Source organism: Varroa destructor, unplaced genomic scaffold, assembly GCF_002443255.2.
Source record: "Varroa destructor unplaced genomic scaffold, Vdes_3.0 BEIS01000006.1, whole genome shotgun sequence".
Classification (NCBI taxonomy): Eukaryota; Metazoa; Arthropoda; class Arachnida; order Mesostigmata; family Varroidae; genus Varroa; species Varroa destructor.
Window position 1 is genome coordinate 17855521 of NW_019211459.1, and position 22174 is coordinate 17877694.

At 44.8% G+C, this 22174-nt stretch overlaps 1 protein-coding gene across 7 annotated transcripts; it reads left to right on the forward strand.

Annotated features, from left to right (window-relative positions):
• The first annotated feature begins 424 nt into the window (after positions 1–424).
• LOC111252552 (uncharacterized) lies at positions 425–20612 on the forward strand. 7 transcript variants are annotated; one of them, XM_086993045.1, is made up of 5 exons: positions 9005–11720; positions 17511–17675; positions 18480–18730; positions 18901–19456; positions 19693–20612. In XM_086993045.1, the coding sequence occupies exons 3-5, from the start codon at positions 18483–18485 to the stop codon at positions 20041–20043; spliced, it is 1155 nt and encodes a 384-aa protein (XP_086849171.1). In that variant the 5' UTR covers positions 9005–11720; positions 17511–17675; positions 18480–18482; the 3' UTR covers positions 20044–20612. The 7 variants fall into 7 exon arrangements, with proteins under 7 accessions (XP_022666409.1, XP_022666408.1, XP_086849171.1 ...); XM_022810676.2 differs by having other exon boundaries at positions 17528–17675; XM_086993047.1 differs by having other exon boundaries at positions 9005–11613; positions 17528–17675.
• Positions 20613–22174: the final 1562 nt, after the last annotated feature.

The window sequence follows — 22174 nt, forward strand, 5'->3', positions numbered from 1 at the left end:
GGATTACGTCGTAGATCAGACGGATGGACCAATAGACACGGTGAAAAACGCACGAGCTGCCCTCTGGCGGCAGGTCCACGCGACAAATGATTGCCGCTATTCCTGTAGAACTGGCAAACAGCCAGCAAAAGCAGTCAGCTAGTCGCAGTCAGGCAGGCGCATTAATGGTGACGGTATCAGACGCCATCAGGAGCAGCAACGGAGCCAACGTAGTAGTGGAAGTGAATGGGCACACACGCAAGAGCGTCCTGAAACGCGACCAGCAACGTGAAAAAGGAAGCTTCTCCGTTTATGCAAGCTGTACATGGGCTGGTTGGGGAGCGCGCAAAGCATAATAGAGCAGAAAAGACCGGAGCACATTGGAGCAGCTGGTCTAAACAGGGACGGACGCATTGACGTTCGCCAGTCGGAACTCCGAAGTCGGCCAGCCCAGCGACGCGAATGGGAACGCGTCGAAAGAAGGTCGATAGAGTTAAAGACGGTAAAGGCAAGTAAGTCGAAGTTAGTTGCTTAGCGTTGTGTGCGCGCGTGTGTGAAGCCGCTGGGAGCGTCCCGTGTGCGCGAATGAACAAGCAAATCTTTCAGGACGGATTGTGAAAAGGTTGGGTGCAGAGTTTTCGAAACAGTGGAACCGATGCAGTGAGTGATGATAGGAGTTCATAAGGCAATTTTTCGTGTTCAGTTCAGCATCAGTGAGATCGTAGGCTGGAGTTAGGTTCGGTCGATGAAAGCAAAGAGTGTGCGTGAAAGAGGGGCAGGCTCGTAGTAATCCATAGCCCTCGATTTATTGGGGTAATCGAGTGATCATTAGGTTCGTGAAGGATAACACGAAATACCTGTTATCGGAGGGAACACAACGCCGAAAAACGGACGTGAAGCATCATTGAACTACCAACTACACAAGTGGCATTCGACGAACAAACCGTGGCTTCAAAAAATTGGCTTCCTTTCTGTAATTAAGTGATAATTAGTGAAAGACTCCCCTTGTCGACAGCTCTGATGTACCTCATTGGACTGGCAGTGGTAAGTACGCAAGTGGATTAGATATCGTTGTAATAAAACACTATTAGACATTTAATTTTTTTACAATTTAGACATTTAACTGTGTATAGCTATATATATATATAGCTATATAGTTTCGATAAGGAAACTCTTTAGCTTAATTAACGATCGGCATTTTGAACGGCTTAACATTCATAGAAAAATCGCGGTCTAACGAATAATATGCTACTGCCACTTTGTTACTTTCTATTATAGGATAAAACAAATGTAGCCTAATCGTGATACTAGATATTAAAATAACTGTAACTTCCGAACATGAAGTAGGAAACAGGAGAAAAATTGTCTGCATTGTCAAATCTACCGTACGTTCGCACCTTATCCAATAATACTAGAGTGGCGGCATTTAGGATATTTAGCAATGAAATATAATTAAAAACGATCGATCAAGTTCCATTGCTCGTTACATTAAGTTGAGCTATAAAATAGGAAGTACTTTTTTTTACACCAGAACAAAGGCACAATCCAACTAACACTTTGTTGAAAAAAGCCTGAACATGTAGATTATTATTTACAAAATTTCGTGGCAGATACCCAAGTGGCCAGAAACCGTTTTCATTGTAATATGTTGATGCTTGGAGCCTTGCATTGTTGCAAATTTAGATCTTGCCTAGCCTTAAACACAACTTTCGGTCGATTAGCCTGAGGCCGATCAGCATCAATCCAGCAACCTAACATTAAGGAGGCGCAAGACTAAGAACTCAGAAACACCCCCGACTTTTCTATACGGACAGAGCATTTCAAGCATTGAATAGAAACCAGCGCTAACGTCCTTTACAGAACGTTAGAGACTAACGCAAGTAACTGTCCTCATTTTAGTGACAACACACTAAACATGTAGAGTATATATATTTAAGCACTAAGAGAATATTTTCACAAACTCTTTTACTTAAAACATTACAAAAGGGTTCTGTGGGTACAAGGCATCTTACAAGAGTCAGTCGATTTTCTGCACGTGCCTTATGCATGCATGCGTGCATGCATGCACGCACATCCAGACAGCTCGTGTGTACAGTGCCCTGAAAAGTCTCACTGCCATTCTAATGTTGAAATGTTCATGTCCTATTCATTAGTATAGCTATATTTTAAGTATAGACTAATTATTCCTGATGGCATACGATTACAATGATCTTCAAACTAAATAATTTCACAGAGTGTGTCAAGTCCCTGTACAGTTTTAATTATATGTGCCAAGCTTTAACCATCAGGGGTGGGGGTAAAATTGCTTTGAAATTTTCACGGTAACCCAGGTAGTGGAGTGACCGATTCTTAAGCAGCGTATCCATTTTCTGAGCGTACGAATAACATCACTTCCGTACGTTTCGTACATTTACCACGCAGTTTACTCGCCACGGTATGGGCAGCTATAGATTCCTTAAAATTAGAACTAAGCTCGTTCACAGTAGTGCGACACGACGGTATCAGTAAGTTACGTAAGCAATTTTTCACAAACCGCCGAGGTAAAGAGCCTTTAACTGGAGATAATATGGCCCTTGTGCACCCTATTGACAGGTGTCCTTACAATGCAAAAAAATAACAAAGAATCAGATCAAGCAGATGGTGGATGAACAATGTGTAAGCTGTTACAAGTGAATTCTAAAGTTGAATGACTTTTGAACTATGCATCTCTTGCAGACAAAAACTATATTAGTTAATTCCAGGAGAATCGAGTTAAGAAAAGAAAAACGCGCGAAAGGCAACGCCCAGTGGTTAGGTCTTGGTTCCATGATGACCACAGCGCTGCGGAAATTAATCGATGACTGGTAAAGACATAAAGCGAGAAGGCCTTAAATGAACGCACAGTGCAAACGTTCCAAAAACGGTCCTTAGAGTGTAGAAGGTCAGCAAGGACGCAACCAGATGTCGGGCAAGGACGCGTTGCTAAAATCAAGGAGGCCTTCCACGAAGGCTTCGAGTTCAAAAGCTCCGTAGACAAAAACTGGCGTTTCACACCTACCATATTACAGAATCATAACCAAAATACTGATTATGAGGAAGCTGCGTACAAATCGGTGCGTGTGATTTGCGAAATTTTATTTGATTAAAAAACCGGCCTGGAGCATCACATCGCAATAGACGAAACATTAGCCGAAGAGTGACCAGATGAACGAATGGCGTTGCCCTGAATATAAATCAAGTTCTATAGTAGTAGTTTCAGTAGTACATGCAATGATTAGCAAAGGAGTCCGCCTACTATGAGACACTTAATGAATGCAGATCTTGAGTTCCTTAGAAGACTTATGAACTGTTGCCTCGACGGTCGACACAGTCTGCTTACCTAAGGACAACGCCAAACCTCATTCCCACGCCTTTAGGAAGGGGACGCCCATCGTTAACCTGAACTCGCTTATTCTCCCGATCCAGGTCCGTGCGATTATGGGCTTTCTATGTTTTAAAAAATAGCTGACTGGCAAGCACGTCGATCCCAGCGTCGATTTACTTTGAGAGCTTATAGATAGAGAAGTTATACATGGAAACGTGAAAGGTAGGCATATGGGCGTCCAGAAACTGCCAGAGCGTTGATGCATACAGGTAAAAAATAAAGGAGAGTCCCTTTAACACGTACTAAAATAATCCTCTAGCCCTAAAAATTATTTAATTTCAGAGTCGATATGCCGGATTCGCTTGTTACAGTATAACATAATACAGTTAATTGTTATACATGTTATATATATATATATATATATATATATAAATAATCACATTACTGACAAAACCCACTTTCGATATAGATGCAAATATATAGTATTATAGCGGTAACTGTTATTATAATGATTAGGTAATAGTTGTTTGTCATTCGATGTTCGATGATTGTTCGTTACCGATCTTGTTAGTGACCCACAAAGGTTTGGTGGATCGTAAGTTGTTTATGGCCATGTGTACATAAGCTTTTGATAAGTGATTACCTCACTTACCATCCTCTAGTAGAAACTAGTAAACGTAGCCCCGTATAGTAAACGTAGGTCTTTTTACCTCGGACAGCGAGCAAAATTTATACTGCTAGTCTGGTTAGATAAGTGGCATTTATCCGTAAAATTTTTGCAATAGGCAACTTCAGTTTGAAATGTGCCGAGCCGATCTAATCGATTCTTTGACTCATTTACACGGGTTCTACAGAAACGACTGTGGGATATGCTGTACAGGCACCAACGTGGGTCATGAAAACGTTTGGGTAAATTCACTATGCATTTTCTGAACTGTACACTGTTATTAAGATAACCTTGACGGTGAAGTGGCCACTCGCGTCATCGGCAATGGCGACTGGTTATCTTTAAGATTGAATACGTCACGTGAATGTTCGAGCGGCATTGTTGCGTTCATAAACCTCACGTCGACCTTCTTTCTGTTATGCCGTGGAATTAATAAAACGAGCATACACCCCCTATACCGTGATGGCTCTAGCAACTACTGGCTAGTAAGTTTCCATCATCTCTGTCTAAGCGTTACCTGTCGCAATATCTGTCGTCACTACAAAAGCTCAGGTAGTTCTGTTGACATGACACATTGATCGTTACTACGCGAAAACTTACGAAGATGAAAACGACACGAACGTTCGTTAGTTACTGAGGGCGAGGTGGGAAAGAACTTGCGCCATATCGAGAACGGGGGGTCAGCGTGTTATCACGGCATTCACACAGTGTATTTAGGTACTATAGGTTTCTAAACACTAGTTTGTTCTCTTTTCGAATATAGCTCCCGGATCAGACGCTTTTTTCCCGCTGACCGCTACGGTGGCAGTAACCACAACAGCTCATTGTCAAATGGCCGCAGCCTGTCTCAACAGGTGATGTCTCGTACTTCGACCGTTCGATTGACACGCCAAGCAAGCGGCGCTCGCTTGACTTGAATCGGTGCTATTCCGCCGTAGCAGCAGTATCAGCATTAACGTGAACGTCGTCGTTGTCGTTCGCGACCTGACCGAGTCTCCTTCGGCGCGGTCGGCCCCGATGCTGGCGTCACGACGTTGCTCCATTCTTCCGTTGTTGAACTGCAGCCGCAGTAGCAGCGTCGGCAGCGAAGTAGTCATAACAGCTGCTGGCGCCGCTCTAAGCCAAGTACAGGAAGCTTTGAGCAACGGTTGTGCGCGTAGCACCAGCGGCTGCAGGAACGGCACACAACAGCGGTGACCTGTCGGGGGACCGCGTGTACCAAAAGCACATCACATAGATGCTATTGCCGCTGCCAACGGTGGTCGACCCGATCTCGCTCCTTCGCTCGTACCCGTCAGGCCGACGCAACCGATACTACAATGGCGACCATCGTTTCTACTATCAACAGCACGCCCATCATTGCTTTAACGACGACGCGTGCTATTGCTCTTGGCAACGTCCGCAAGCGACCCAGCAGCAACTTAGGATCAGGAGCTCGCCAAATAGCAGAGGACCGGTGTTGGTAATATGCGCAACAAGCTTCTAAATTCAGTAACCCATACATAGTAATACAGTAACCCGCTTGGGTATGGCAGCGACAGCTCTTGGCAACGCGCTACAGTACCGCTAACGGCAAACGCCGCGTATGAAGGCACGGCCGCACGGGCAAACAGCGATACAAAGGGCGACAGAATTTTTGTCATACGCAAAGACGGATCTTTGACAGTGGCGGAAAAATGATGACGCCAAAAGTAGATGCCTCAGCAGGAAGAGTACTTTAAAGAAGCCAAGTTACCTAACCGCACTATAGACGGATGCCGTGGACCAATCGAACGAGCTAGAACTTAAAAACAGATAAATGTCGACCGAGCAATCTACAGTTCGTGATAGTACCGCAAAAGACAGAAACAATGATTTGGGATCCAGCTTTCGAGACGCTTCAAATACAAATTGGCCTAGAGTACGGGGTGTTTCAAACAGGCCTACCTTGGCCTTAATCGGCTGCAAATTCACGCCGAGCTCCTGAAATAACGATGGCAAGTCATCGGGTTTTCATAGCTGGGATTAGCGCCATAGTTGTAAGCATGATTGTTCTTACCGAGATTGTTTTATGCGGATACTGTTGCCGAAGTTAGAATGTTCCGATGGCCAAAAATGAGTAAAATACATACCCCTGTCATGCGCCTGCTAGGATCCAGCAGACGAACACCGGCAACGATGTACAATTGCTAATAATCGTAACTGAACCATAAACGAGCCGTATTTAGGCGTTACGTAAATTCAATGATTAATTTATTCGTTCGTTAGAGTAAAATTTCCGTTGTTAATTAATTTAACGTTGTACAGTATACGGGGCAAAAACTATGACTCGGCGATAGAAGTCGTCTGCAGATTGACGAGAATCGTCAAACGCGAAGCGCTATGACGCACCAGCTGCATAACATGTCAATAATTTTTTCTGTAATTAAAAAATTGCGCTGAAGTTCAGTGGTCCCTCTGTAAGCACGCAGAAGTATTATCAGTAACGCTTTAAAAAGCGCAAATGTATATTATGGATTGTAACATTGAATGAAGTCCCTGAAGTTGTATACGTTCAACGCCTGTGATAGTTGAGCGAACAGGGTAAGGCTTTTATGCTTGTGCTGCTGATGATAATGAGGAAGATCAAGTGGCGATATGCCACTTGTCGCAACCACACGGGCTGCTCTCTCTCTCTCTCTCTTACGTATACATAAACATGTGTAATTATGTATATATGCGTACGAAAATCTACAATCGTTATTTGAACGTATGAGGTATTATTTTATTTAAGCCGGCCGATCATCATCATGGTTATCCCTACTTAAGCCCCACAGGTTCTCCCACACAAACACCGACACATGACGAGATCCCCATTTAATCGACGACAGGGCATCGTACATATTCGTTCCGCTATACTCCATTTTGCAATTGCCTCGTTATGATGGTATAGGTAAGAACGAAGACCCATCGAAGTATTTGAGGTGCGAATGTGCCATGGTTGTCATTGCTGTAGTCTTCCCAACTTCTTTTTTCTTCTACTCAGCCGTTGTTGTTGTTACTATTTCTATAGCCATCACTGCGTTGCTAATAAAGCCCGCTTAAGCCGTTTTTGGGCTCACGCGGGTCCTTTTTAACTTGTCTACCTAACCCCACCGCACGCTGTCATGCCAGTGAAGATGGCGTCACGATCAGATAGTGGTCGAACAGCAATCGGAGAGGAGGCAGTGGTACTGTACAGGTGCCACCGAACTCGACCCTCCCTTGCAGTATGCGAAGCCCGGCTGAACAATTGGCAACAGTATCAAAACGACAGCAAATACTACAGTGTGCTCTTATAGCATTATAACGCGTCCAATCTGTCACCTTTTTGACGATCATCAATGTAACAGATGGACCACAGGCGAGGGCTGACGGGAGAACAATTGGCAAGGGTGGTCGATAAGGGCGAGGGTGAAATAGTTGGGCTGATAATGTAGGCAAGTCATCTGTGGCCTCGACAGGTTAAACTCATACGAGCGACCAAAAATCGCAGTCGCATTGCAGACCAAGTTCAGAAACTGTGTGTTACTGCTGCAGTTACGGCTGCGGGTACTTATTGGTGTTCTGTCGCAAATCGCGGCGACGTCGCTTCCGGATTGAAACGGCAGTTCGGTTACATCGGCTGATCGAGACGGTATCAGCATCGGCGGATGGAGCCCTTCTAGATGACGCCTCTCCGCCCCCCTTGCGTGAACACACACAGAAAACAAATAGACAGGCAACACTTCCGCCCATACCCTGGCTAAAGGATACCGTCATCGAACAACACATAGGGGTCAACAGCAAAAACAACGGGATGATCATATTATTGATGTCCGACGGCTGATACAAGTTGGCGTATTTGCCCTCACAGAAGAGCCCTCATCCATCATAAATTCTACTACATTCGTCCATAAACATGGTGATGAGCAAATCACTTGTCTAAATCGTATGTTCCGCATGTGGCATGGTAGCACTTAAGCTGGATAGAAAAAAAAAGTTCTATATGTTTACAGTTTTAGTGTTGGCATTTTTTCATTTAGCTGGTGTATTCTAACCGTAGTCTTGACACAATGTGGAGATCATGGCGCTATCCAGGCTAAATCCATATGCATTTAAGAGATGCCGACTCTGCGAGACCCTTGCAAGGATTTTGCCTGCCTGTGGACAGGGATGCGTAAGTGTTCCTGACGAAACGCTAATTGCCTGCACGCTAGGCTGACAAACAACTCATGCAGGCAGAATGGGGATCCTCAACGTTTTCTTTGTTTTTTAAAATTACCTAACTAAAATGTAAGGTATATTGAATATGCGAAGCAAGATTCAAACATCAACAAATCAGGGTTCAAGAAGGTGAGCTGAATAATAAGGAACAGACACGCGGAGCTTTGATTTAGTCGTTCAGACATAGCTAGATTTAATGAAAAAAAAAAAAAAAATACAATGACAATTGTTAGCAATGTACGCGTTTAAAGCGGAAATGCTGGTTGCGATAACTAAATAGTAGAATTCGGAACTAGATAATTGAACGCTACTTAGCGCGAATAATAAGTAACTTTCGAAAAATCGAGAAGATCTATCATCTATTTATTGTGTGCCCAACCCATCAGTAACATTACAATAGAAATAGAACCGTATGTGGAACTATACCTATTCTAAGTTCGCTTCCTTACAGTACCATCTGTTACGTAAACCACGAGTGGCATTAATCTATTCATACAATTCCATTATTCTGCCATAATTTAACTGAATTATTAAGAAACTGACCATGACGGAGATAAGCTTTGACTTTTTGCTCCCTCCCAGTAACTGTTTTTTGAACCATATTCGCAGCTTACCTATGCACAAGTTAGACTTGTGTTGTTATCCGCTGTTTCCATCTGTTTTATCGCGTTTCGCTGATCCCCGTCTCGATTCTGTATAAGTAGCCACGCCGCGCTTCTTAGCGAACTTGCAACAAGCGAGACTCCTGTGCTATCGGTTGCTATCTTTCCCAATCTAAAATTCGATCGACTTCCGTTCGTAATAGTAGTATGGTTTCTGTTAGCAAGTCGTAGGTCTTCCAAAAGTACATTGTTATTGTTTCATTTAGTCGATCCCCTGGATGCCGCTGGCTGCATGCACATCGCCTGCGTGTCGCTCTGTACGCCCTTGCTAGCCTGTGTGTCTACGCTGACCAATCGCCCCTTTCGCGGGATTTCGAATAGACTTCACGGAACAGTCGTCCGCTGTCCGTCCCCATGTATGTCATTTTGTGCGTATTTGCTATAGCACGATACTCCAGGTGACCAGGTGTTAACGGTTCCATGTGCCGCCACTTGCCCTTGGTTACTATCGGCGTGTCTGTGTAAATGTGTTGAGATGCATTGTGCCCCTCCAGATACCTATGCTTGCGGGTTTATCGACGGTGACTGCTCCGCAGGACGGTTTTTCGCAGCACTGCTGAAGCTGACTGGAGAGGGCTCGTTCATTCGATGAGCCGATGAACAGACGCTTGTTCTTTGGTGTATACGTGGACGCTTCTGCGCCCCATCTGCTTGCGCATATGATTTGAAGTATTGCCTGTTTTTGGTCTATGTTCTGGAATGACCGGACCAAACGATGCTGCGATGGTGTCATGACGCTTCGGTACCGCTATGCCAGTAGCTAACGTCAGACAACACCGGCGATCAACCGATGTGGCGTCTTCAATAGACCAAGTGCCGTGGACGTTCGTCCAGCTGCTTGCTACAATAGTGCTATCCGGCGTGAGGTCCCTTGCGGCTCGTATCTTGGTCGCTCGTCTGCCTTTTTGTGGCTCATGATGGTCGGTACCTTTTTGGAGCAGCAGGAGCAACAAACAGGGGGAAAAAGCTAAGCAACCGCCGGCGCCGTCGTCGTCGCCGCCCCGGTGAACGAATGGTCCGCTGCCGGTGGTTTGTGAGCAACTGAACGAGTAGAAGTTTGTCTATTAGTCCCAATGAGTTCGGATCCTATCTGTCTGTCCCTGTGTCCTGGTAGCAAGCTTTTCGTGTCTACCGCTACTGCTACCGCTGCAGTGTTGCTCTAAATGAACTCCAGCAAATGGCAGTCGACTGTCCGTTGATTCCGCAACTCCACGACTGCCAGTGCCAACTGCTCTACAATCAGCTGTAGCATAGAGGGAGGGAAGGAGCGGCGACTACACCAGGTTCGGACGCCACAGAAAGCAGGAATGGCACGTCGCTAGCTCTCGTCGTCAGCTGTTCCCCGAGCAGCACCGATGCCATCAGCAGCTTTGAAAGGGAAAGCGGACATGACAGCCGCTGAAGGCCCAGTCGGGTCAGCAGGGGCAGGTCAACCAGCAGCTGAACGCTTGCGACCGGGAAACCGCGGGCTGTCGCTCCCTTGTAACGGCTACGGATACAATGAGTCGCACGTTGTAATAGACAGCTCAAACGCCAACCCAACGAAAACGCAGCAGCGGAGCAGAGCGTCTAGTGGTGGTGGCAATTGCTCGTCTGTACGTGGTCCCACGTCTGCAGTTCCGGCCAGGAGAGGGCCCCACGATAGACATCGTCGCTGAGGCAGTTTGGTAGCAGCAGCAGCGTCTCACGCGGATAAGGAGCGCGGGCGGGAAAGAGCCGCGTTACGTGGACAGCCAGAACAACCGACGGACGAACTGATAGACAGACAGATAGATAGAAATATAGCCAAACTATTGTGAAGAGCTGTACGACGCCTTTGATAGGGAAACAGCCAGTAGTGGTGAGCCGACTAGCAGGCCATAGCGAACAGCAGCAGCAGCAGCAGCAGCAGGAACTAGACGAGGTGGCGCTAGGCGGCGCTACAGTCGTTGGCGGAAGCAGATTGGCATTAGCGACGGCAGCAATAGCACATGCTTTCTTTCGCCAATCCTGCCGACTGGCTGACGCTGGTATTGGTGAACAGAGGCAGAAATATTCGCGAGGTGATATTCACGGGGGTTGTTGTTGTTTTGTTGCACAATGGGGGCTGCTGAAGCGGCAGTAGCCTGCGGTTTGTGTAGTTGCCTGTACCCACTGGCACCATCAATTCGATCGTAATCAAAGTAGAACCCCTGTTCCCGGTGGAAACGAAACAAAAATAGAAAGTAAAAGCGCCCGGGAAAAGTGTATTACTATTGAATCTCGCTAGTAAAGATCGTCGTTCGTCTATTATCCGTCATTGTGTTTCCGCTTCATGTGAAATATCACTCGCATGGTGTTATTTCAGCCAGACTGTGACGGTTGTGCAGTTGCGTGGAGTGGAAGCTATCTGTACTCGAAAGGACCGAAATGGTCCATTAAAACGTAAAGGGTTTATATGCGAGTAACAATAAGTGTTGACCTCCGAATTGTGCACGCAGCGGAGTTGAGAGGAAAGAATCGTCATGATTATGTGTTTTCCGTTGGTGCTAGTGATTGCTTTTTAAAGAACTGTAAAGGTGTTCTTAATGTCGTCCCAGACGAAAGAGCAAGCAGCCTTAACAAATAAATGAAGGCCAAATTAAATGTCCCGACTTTCCTAATATATATGTATAGGTGTCGTTGGGTTCGCAACTTCGTTTGAACGCAAAAAAGGATACGTGTTCTGTAAGAAGTCGAATTTAACGATTTCCGTGAAGACAATGGTCGTTCTGTTAACAGCGTTACTGAGACAAACTCCGGTAAGTGAATGGACAAAGGTATTTCCTCTTCCGTCTTTGAAGTCGAAGGCCAGAAATGGCGATGCATGATGGCGTAAGGACGGGAGAACGTCTGACGGAATTGCATAGTAAGTTGACATAGGAAACTCGGCAACTGCCGAATCAGATCGGTATTGCCAATACATTATATTTTACTTATACGGGGGATCTCTGTTAGAAGCGCAGGCCACACATTTTGTTTATATGTTACATTGTCTAACTGTATGTAATTCAGAATATACGATTTGCTTAAACGAACTATATTGAAACTTACTTTTGAGCAGAGATTTTTGCGAGGAAAGCCACAGAGTGAGTAGAATGAAACAATAGGGCCCAGACTGATGTCTGCAACCATTTACGTTAACGTTTGTCGTCTTCTGTTGGAGTTACTACAATGGTTCTCAGCTTACCGTTCGGTTAATGAATAACTAGGCTGAAAAATTTTAGGGTATTAATCAAGTTTAGTAAAAGAAGATATACTGCGTACGGCGTACTGCGTACTGAAATATCTAATACGCGAATATGCACAAATGTCTTTAGGGTACCTGCAAGGACTTCAGACTTTCCTCCATAACACCGATGCATAACAAACGTATTTCTGCCGATACGTTATGTTAGATATCTCAAAGGCCAATGAAGTGCTGCTATGAAACGCCATAGAAATATATATATATTAATTAAATAATTTAATTATTGACTTTACAGAAACAGATTAATTTGGATATTACAGTTATACCATCCCTAAGGGCGCGATCCCTATTCTCTGCTGTAATTGAATCACGAACATGATTTGGGTATTGATAGCTTGATTGAGTCAACTAAAAATGCTCTGCCAATACCTGAAATTAGCCGAACAAGGTATCCATGATCAAGTGCCTAGAGAATGTTGTTAGCGAATTGGACCGACCCGTCCCTTGTAATTTTGTCTAGAAAACGATTGATTGATTTTGCTGGGAAAAAATTCAATCCTACCGACAAAGTCTGGTAATATCGTAGCCATAATATTCCACGAATGCATTTATAATGAGTTTCTCGTCACACTGTTACAGCTAGGTAAGTGGGCTCTAACGTGGGCTCATCATCTAGCGACCATGACGCAAAAAAGAAAGAAAAAAGCAAGACTAAGGAAGTATTTACGGATCGGGGAAAAGTCAACTTTGCCCATCGGGTCTGGTTATCAGGTCGCACGACCGACCCTATTCCTGTTGTTTTTAGCCCACCTTTTTCATAAGGAGATATATATAGACTATTTCTCCTGCCGCCTGTAATATCATTATAGCAATGCTTGTGTCCCATTCGGCTGGCTAGTAATAATAATAGTAGTGAGTGATTCTGAGATCAGCTGACGCGTTCATCCCCAAGCGTTATGCCAAGCCGTCGCCGCCACTACATATCAAATAGATCAGATCCCTCTGTCGTTGCCATCAACGCCGGCGCCGCGTAATGCGGCCGCCAGATATAGAAGCAAAGTTGGCAGTTCAACAGAAGCCGGAAGGCGGCGTGCCAGTGTGTTCCTCCTGACTCTAACGAAGAGGTCCACAGAGGGAAAGCGAAGCCCTTTCATCTTCAATTGGGTGCCCCAAGTAGTGCGATTCGGGTGGGCATTTGGTGTCCTTCTTCACTTTCAAATTTTTTGCTGCTTTCATTTCAATCAATTGAGCCATTTTACAAATTTACGGATGCCTGTCTCCTAAAGTCTCATCGCTTGGCTTGATTCTTCGATACTGTCGACGGCAGAGAGTAAGAGCACAAAGACCAAAGGTCCAAGCAAGTTCACTAGATGAAACAACTTTACTGGCTGACTGAATTCCCTCCTCCCGGGCCGTTGTTGTCTGTCTGTCTATCTCTCCTAGCAGCTGCGCTTGTTCCAGTAGCGTTTTTTCGCTCGCGCGCGCCACTGCCCTAGTTACTGTTTCCACTATATGGAGTTGTAGTGGGCTTCGATCGTACAACAACCGCAACCGACATTGCCGCAGTTTCTCCTGTTGCTGTCCCTGTTATCGCCCCCCGAGTCTCAGTGTGGACGCCATGCCTACTTTATAGCAGTCAATAGAAGCCCGTTGCGGGGTGCTTGCCACTGGTCTATGGCCGCTTGATGTTCAGTGTTGTCGTCGTCGAATATAGCGGCAATCTATAATGGCTTGGCGACTGAGTTTAACTTATTCGGCCTTTTACCGCTCCAGCAGTTGCTGCCTAGTTAAGCTGGCGTTTGTCGTTTCTAAGGCAGTAGCGGCAAGGATGGCAGTGGTAACATAGTTCACACCGATGTTGACACAAAAAACCACGTCCCCATCACGCTTCAATAATGGCGCCTGTCTCGCTACAAACACTAGCTAGGCACATGTCTGAAGTGTGTATTGGATATCGAGACTAGGTAACGTCTACGCTGGGGAAGGGGAGCAACCGTTTCGTGTGACTAAAGCTTAATAACGGTTCCAAGCTCAGTGAAGCTCGTGTTGCAGTGTCGCGCGTCGACTCAGTCGCCTCGCATGCGACAAAAAGTTACGCCGTCATCATTGCCGTTGTAGGTCTGCAGTGGCCGTCGTTTAGTTCATCCGTTAGTTAGTTAGATGGCAATAGCAGTCTCTATTACAGTGGGCGCGTATACGTCGGTCCGGCTTCAGTAAATTGGTACTGCTTGGCCCGTTAGGCCACTATGCTACTACCGCTGCTATGAGACCGGACGCAGCGTGAACAAGCCAGAGCGAAAGCAAACACAACCATCGAAGGCAGCACTAGTTCTGACTGACTGACTGACTGACTGACTGCTGAAAGGGGCCAATCTGACCCGGTTCCGCTTCCCAGGGCAGTCGGCACCATGGTGACCAACGCATGTCTGTGCTGCTACTGCCATCACTCCAGCGGCAATGGCTACTCATTCATATTGATCGGTCGATAACCGTGGCATTCTCCGGTTTTTGAATCGCTTCTGCAACTTTGACTTGCGGGCTAGCGCCGCAGTCGCCGCAGCCGACGCCGGCGACGCTCATTCCCCACCCTCACACAACGGCGGCAGCGGCCGTCGGCAACTAGCCTCTATAGTAAAGAAGTAATTGTGCCATTGAGAGCAGCAGCTCCAGTATTACAGTGCCGGAGAGTAGCAGTAATCGCGTTAGGGCCGACCTGATCTGGAGCAGCTGAGTCTGGCGTGCACCGATCGTCAGCATGCGATCGTTGTTTGTCGTGTGTATGCTGTCGCCATTGCTGCTGTCGTCGCAACGGCGTTTGTAGCCGTAATGACAGTAGTAGACAGTAATTTTGCTTGTGGTCTGGCACATAGCCTGCTGAACGTCGGCAAGTACTCGATGATATCTTCCCATACAGAGACACGTTAGCGCCGGATATATATATATATGCTCACTCACCCACACACACAAACAGTCAGATACATAGCGCATATGTGAGCGGTCGACGGCGGCTATGGCTGGTAATGCGTTTAAAACTAAAACTAAAAAGATGAGGACGAAGATTGTCTTCGAAAAAAAGTGCAGTGGAAAAGTAGCTTTTCATTAAATCGGACCGCTAGATAAGTCAGTAAACACCCTTAGACCTTAGTACAGAACTGCTGTTGATATTCTAGGGCCGCCTATTCGCGCACTCTAAGTTCACGATACGTGGTATGGGTTTTTTCGAAATTATGCGGTATGGGATGTAGTTCCAAATGTTCGGTTATATTCGCTTGTCTCCTCTTCCCAGTAGCGTTGGTTACTTAGTTTTCTATGTTGCTTATGTGTGACGGACAACGATTGACAACAAGGCCCGAAAAAACGAACAAGCAGGCGACCATGAAGGGGAAAAAAATAGGAAAAGTTCTATATGCGCTCTGATTAGTTGAATTTCTATCAGCTTGAAAAACTTGTACGATAGTCAATAGAGAAAATCGGCGGTGGTGCAATAGATTGTAGAGTGTCTCGGAAGTGGGTAATGACTTGGGGTCAGCTCGTAGAAAACGTCACAGATACACGCTGCTCGATGATTTTCTTACCCAACTAGCAGATTTTACAATCGAACTAGAATCTGTGATTACAGGAGGACGCGCACTACGCACGCAAGCTGTGAGAAGATGCTAGAGAAATGACGTTAGGTTTGAAATTGATCTATGTTCTATTTACTGTTATATTTTACATCACAGACACCCAATATCAGATCTGGGACCCTTTCGCTGCCAAAGAAAACCATGCTCTAAGTATCATTATGATATTGTTAAACCTATTATCTATCAATCTATTTGCGCGTCGCATTTCGAAAACCTCTATATTATTGTCTCGGCCTCGGAGAAAATGTATCACTTATATGATGATTTTCTCAGTTCTGTCGTAATGGCTGTGAACATAAATAGCATGATACTGGGTCAGGAACTGCTTTTGCAACCTACTTTTTAATGCCGCATACTGCTAAGCCGTAAGTGGACCAGCTTTGAGAACAGCCTACTTGCAAACTATTCCTTTTCTAATACTCAAGCAGTGATAACCGCCTCATGTACATGTTAGATTAGCGCAGCGAGAACCGCACGAAGTATAGCTCGGATGGATCCTGCCGACGCAATTACAAATTGGGTCCTATTCTACGTATGTGCCTTACAACCAGCCTGATATGACAGGGAAAATTTGCATTATCACGGTCTAAAAATCTATGTGCGTAGTTGGCGAAAGATACTTCCGCAATGTAATGATCACATTATCCTGTACTCAGTGGCTTATTCGTTATATACAATGTGTTAAAACACCGCATTACATGCTAGATTACAGTTAAAAGAGCTGTTTTTTATACGCTGTCGTCTGATTATTCAACAGGCATAGCAGAAAGCGACGCCAAGATAAAATAGCCGAGTTTGCTAATACGAAGCATGATGGAGAAAGCTTCTGGTGTACCAGAAGCCGTTACGTTATTCATTGAGTTAATATTTCTATAAACGCACTACATAACCAAATAAATATATACATAAAATGTAACGTCAACGTACACATATGGTATAATATATATTATACCATATTTGTTGTTGACGTATATTGTTGTACTTCCTTTAACACAGGCTGGTCAGGATCCTTAATATGAAAACGCGTCCTAAACAAAAAAAAAAAATAACTATAAAATAGTTTGTTACTTACTTTCTCCATTGTTAGCTCCAACTGAGAAACAAAAAAGATTTCGACTCCGTCACTAGCAATCGTACGTTCGGACCACTGCAACAAAAAAGACTCGGCCTCGCCAACTTCAATAGGTTGCCAAAGTTAGCAGCTATTGGCAACCTATTGAATCAGCGACCAAACTTGCTAAACCCAGATTCTTTTTTGGTCCACCCAAATTTTCTTCCTTCCAAGCTAAATACGCTAGTAAAAACGATCTTACTTGCCTCGTCATCGGTAGAATCGGCCGTTTTTCCAGCAACACTAATCGATCAGGACCGCTAACCTTTGTGTGGTGCTGTATACGTTACTACTCATACGTACATCATCGCTGCAATCAGTTAAGTTACAGTATCGCTACTGTAGAGCATATGGGAGCCAAAGTGCCGCAGGGTGCAGCCAAACGTTTGCAGACCTGTGGCTCTTCCGCAGTTATAAGAGCCTGAATGAGCCCTAGCGTTCTTCTCGACCGCCGACGCTGCCGTCGTCGTCCTTATGTTTCGCAGGCAGGTAGGCAGGCAGGCAGGCTGGAAATAACTTTACGGTAAAATAGTGATGGTTGAAGGACTGACCCGCAACGCCGAAAACAATAATGAAAAATGCAAGGGTTTTTCGGAGCACGGCCGCTGCGCGAACTGCTCCTGTCTCTAATTTTGGCAGCTCTTGATCATGGTCACCGTTGCTCGTTCCGCCATTGTCGACTTGTACCGATTTCAATCCAGATTTTCCCCATTTTTCCTTGTTCTGGTTAAGCGTGTATTTTATGCTAGTTTTTCATGCACCATCGCCACAACCACTCGCTTCAGCTGCTATTTCTGTTGGTGCTCCAACGGCGATCGGTCATTTCGACTAACAGGCAATAATCAGGTGGCTTAAACAGGCCAGTGGGCTCTCCCCGCATAAATCATCTAACCGAATGTGAGTCAATCACACATATACACACACACGGACGGTCGCCAATCCCGGTTACCGCTAATTTAATTGAGATTATCTTGCACAGCTTTTGTATCTGATGTCAGATGCTACATGTATGAGGATTAAAACACTGGGTCGTCTGGATAAAACTTTGCATGAGGTTCGCTTACACAGTAAATATTAGAAACATCATGCGAAGAGCATGGTGGTGAAGTTGAATCGATTTGTTCCAGAATATTTATTATATGTCTTGAATACGCTCTAAACTATCAGGCAACCTGCTCCCATAGTAGATTACTATGGTAGCAAAGTAGATAGGCCGTTAGACTTAAAGCAAGAAGCTGCCAGTTCCGATAATAATCTCTCCCCATGTAACCCCATACTTCGGAATGTGCATTATTAGAATTTATGCACATTAATTGAAAAAATATTACCGATCCTCGTGAAAACTTAGCGATATGAGAAAGAACTATCTAAAGTACAGGGACAGGATATGAGCTACGTTCCCCGAAAGGAGTTCGATTCAGAAACGTTACCATTATTATTACTACATCTTCTCCATTTCAAGCAAGCACACGGGCTGTACACACAACGCTCTTCAACAATGTACATTTACTTACGTATTATTTTATTTTATAAACAGGTGTAATAATCAGTGTATGTAATTAAGTAGTGGGCTAATATTATATAGTAGACAGATGGTTGGCTTGGCGTTTGCCAGTTCAAAATAAAAAAAAAATCCATACGAGCTAACAAACGTTTGTTGCCGTTGTTCTTTCCTTTTCCTTGACTTGTTCCCATCAATAGCAAATGTACGAGGCTGAGGACCTTAAAGCTCGTCTAGCGACGACTGGACGTGGCGGCGGAGAGAGTGCTAGACGTAAGCGGACGGTCCGACCATCTCCTTACGAAGCTCCTGGCTGCCAAGAAAGCTTGCAAGGATTGGCTACAACTGCGGGCGGAAGGTCTACATCGCTTAGCCAGAGGGTTACCACGCAAGCTGATGATACTGTGTCCTCATCGAGTGACGCGTGCCTCAGCATCCGCGACACAAGCAGGTAATTACGTCTACACTAACTATTCACACCACACTGCTCTGTATGCGTATATATCATACTGTATGATAATCAGTCATATCGCCGGTGAACCGCTTATACCAAGCTAGGCGTGTGCGTTCGCGCGTACCCTTAAACCAGAAATACATGTTATATTCTTGTTTCTATGACAGATGTCGACTACCCATAAGGCCAGCTTCAACAGCAACCATGGTTAGAAATGCAAAGGTTCTGAGCGTACGGAAGCAGCCGTTGACGCTTGTCGAGTTGCTGACCGCTGGTGTGGAGAGACCGCCACACGGACCTCCCCGCATTACAGCCCAACACCAAAACGGCCAGCGTGTACATTTGTACCAGCAACGACCAGTAATATCTGACATTTTCCCGCAACAAACCTCAAATGTACATCAACCGAGGCAGCACCAAATTTACCATCCGGTAGGACAATTTTCTCATCAGCAACAGCATGAGTCAGCCCCCTCAGTATTAACGAACCGGCTTGCAACCAGCGGGGAACGGTCGCATGAGCGTGATATCCTTGACCATAGTAGTACAGGGGATCGATCATACCCCCAGCAGCAGCAGCAGCATAGCCACAGTGCGATATCACCGTATTGCGGAAATAAGTCTGCCGTAGACGAAAGCGAAGCGGGCTCCCGTAGCTGCATCCTGCAATTGCTGCGTTGCCCTCCTGCGAGCAATTCGGTGGGCGAAGACATGAAACAACGGGTAAGACGATTATAGTACAACTGTTACGACTTATAAGGATCGTTTTCGTCATTAAGCCATTATTCCGCAATAATACGTTCTTATTCTTTATGTTAGTTATGAGGCATAAATGGTAACCACAATACCGCCGAATTTATTCTGTTCCATATCCTTAAATATACTGCTTTGAAACATTACCCTGAAACGTTAAACCAACTGGGAAGGTCGAATTAAAATTTGCTGCGATTTTTTTTTAGGCCTGGAGTCCCAGCGTCAGTTCCAATCACATGGCATTTCTGGAAGCAGTTTCTGTAGAAGGCGTTAAACGTTGTCAAACAGGAGCGTCACCCACCTCATCGACAATAGCATCTTCCGCGTCCTCGTCTTCGATCGCCTCAACTGCCCTAACGTCAACGACAAGTAGTGAGCCACTCGTGGTCGAAGCTGACAGCAGCAATCTTCCTCTGGACGCGGACTTGTTGAACGAAATAGAAACGGGAATGTCGAGTGATGTCCTTCATTTCACAACGCAGCCCGTGATGAATGTAGGAATCGAAGAACAACAGTTTCAGCAGAACCTCACCCCCGCATGCTCGGTCACCCAGTGACACGCGAGCACTTACGGCTCTGTGTGTATCGTCGCCATTCTTATCAACTTTGTTAGCGATTATCCTCAAAACAATATTGTGACAACAGTTCGCCTATGGGAGGCACTGGGATATCGTTTAGCATTATATTGGCTAACTCATTCGCCGAGTCAATCCAGGTTGTTCCGGAGTTGCCTACCCTAATAAGCCCATTTACTTGACTACCGCCCATCTAAAGACTAGCGAATACGTCCCGCATGTTTATTTTCGTTGTTAGTCGATTAGGAACGTTTCAAATCATCTGAGCGAAGTGCAATGGTGATTTCGAAATATATATATATTTTTTTTGTTTTTCTTCACGCTCACTATCTTGTTATAAGTACGATGATCGTACAGCGAAATCTACACACTATAATATACTAGACCCATACGTAGCAAAATAGTAGAGGACGCTTACGCCAATCGCGTTACCGCCATCAATCAACGGTGCATTTGTGTATAATGTAAATGACCCCCTGCAGCCTTCTAAACAGACAACAGACTGAATAAAGCGTGCTGTTTCATTCTGTCTCTCACAGAGATAGCGCAAAGTTTGTTATTATTGGGTTTGTTTAAAAACATTATCAATGGCGTTCCTAATCCACATTAAGCATCAGTTCTATGACGGTCTGAGTTGTGTTTCGCAGCGTGCATTTTCTCTATACCAGGCGATATTTCGCTATTTCACAGAGTCGGCCCAATTGGTCCTCAAATGATACGAATGCACCACCTACGTCGCCCATACATTGTCGATCTGCTTTCAAAATCGTACAAAACATTCACTGCCCTACGATCGTGCTATCGGTCATCGGTTATCTAATTTTATAGGCGTGCATATGAGCCACCGAGCTGAGATGACGACAAATACTACCTTAGAAGAAATCGTAGTACAAGTGGTTCCTTGTCAAAGACCGTAACTAAAAAAAATGGTAGCTACACAGTTTGCTATTATTTAGTGTCAGTATAATAATAATAGCAAAGTTCAAATATATAGGGTAGTAGTCCTATAATCGAGATCAGAAAGAGACTAGAATCTGTGCATGTGTATAATGAACGTCGTGTTTCGGTTGGTTGTCATCTGTTACTGCTGTTGTTGCTGTTATTAAGATTTTGTTCAGTATTTATTATGCCTATAGGTTAGAACACACGTCACGTTAAAAAAGGCGTATATATTTTCCCTTTTCAACTACTAAATAATAGATGAAATCATTCGATATCAACGGTATTATTTTGGTCATTTAAAATACAGTTATTAAGCATATAGAAAACCCGAGTGCATGTCTTAGACATTTACGTTTATGCTACACGTATTACTAAGATGTGAGCATGCCAGCCACCCAACGACTCCACCTCTAGGGAACGATATCTATAATGACGCGAAAACGTTGCATTTTGTCCAGTGAACGATGTAAGATACGGTCACCCCGTCAAGTACAGCATATCAGCTTAGTAAATTGTCCTCATATATATATACATAGCTATAGAAGGAGATAGATAGATCCTAGGACTAAGTCCAACAGAGAGGGCCCGACGCAAGTGACATCTCTGTCAGATGCTGGCTTGATTAGTACATGAGTAAATAAACCTAATGCTAGAAGGTTCGTAAACAGTCCAATATGTGTTACATAATTGAATTGGAGACACCAACCTTCGTTTTGTACAGACGCTAGAGCTATTTACTATCGTACGCTCGGTACCATCGTATCGACGGCAACTGGAATTCTGTGTCGTCAGTTATTTATAACCTTCCGGCACACAGTAGAAGGAACACTACTTTTAGTTTTGTACAAAATGCAAAAAATTGTCTAACTGCGTACGTTTATAGGGTTCTACAGTGCGAGAGTCGATCTCGGCGATGGTCTATAGTATATGGAACTAGAAATGGAAACTAGAAAGAGTAAATTATACACAGGCTTTTAATAGATAAACGCTAAGAACTATTATCCCGCATTTGTCCAGCCACAGAGCCATTTTAAAATCAGCTCGTGTTAATGTCGACAAGGTATCTGGCGTCGGAAAACGTTGGAGGATAAACTGTCGGAATGCAAAAAGTGGCGCTAAAATTAAACTCATTTAGGAGAAGAAATAATGGTCCTAATCTGTGTCTGAAGCG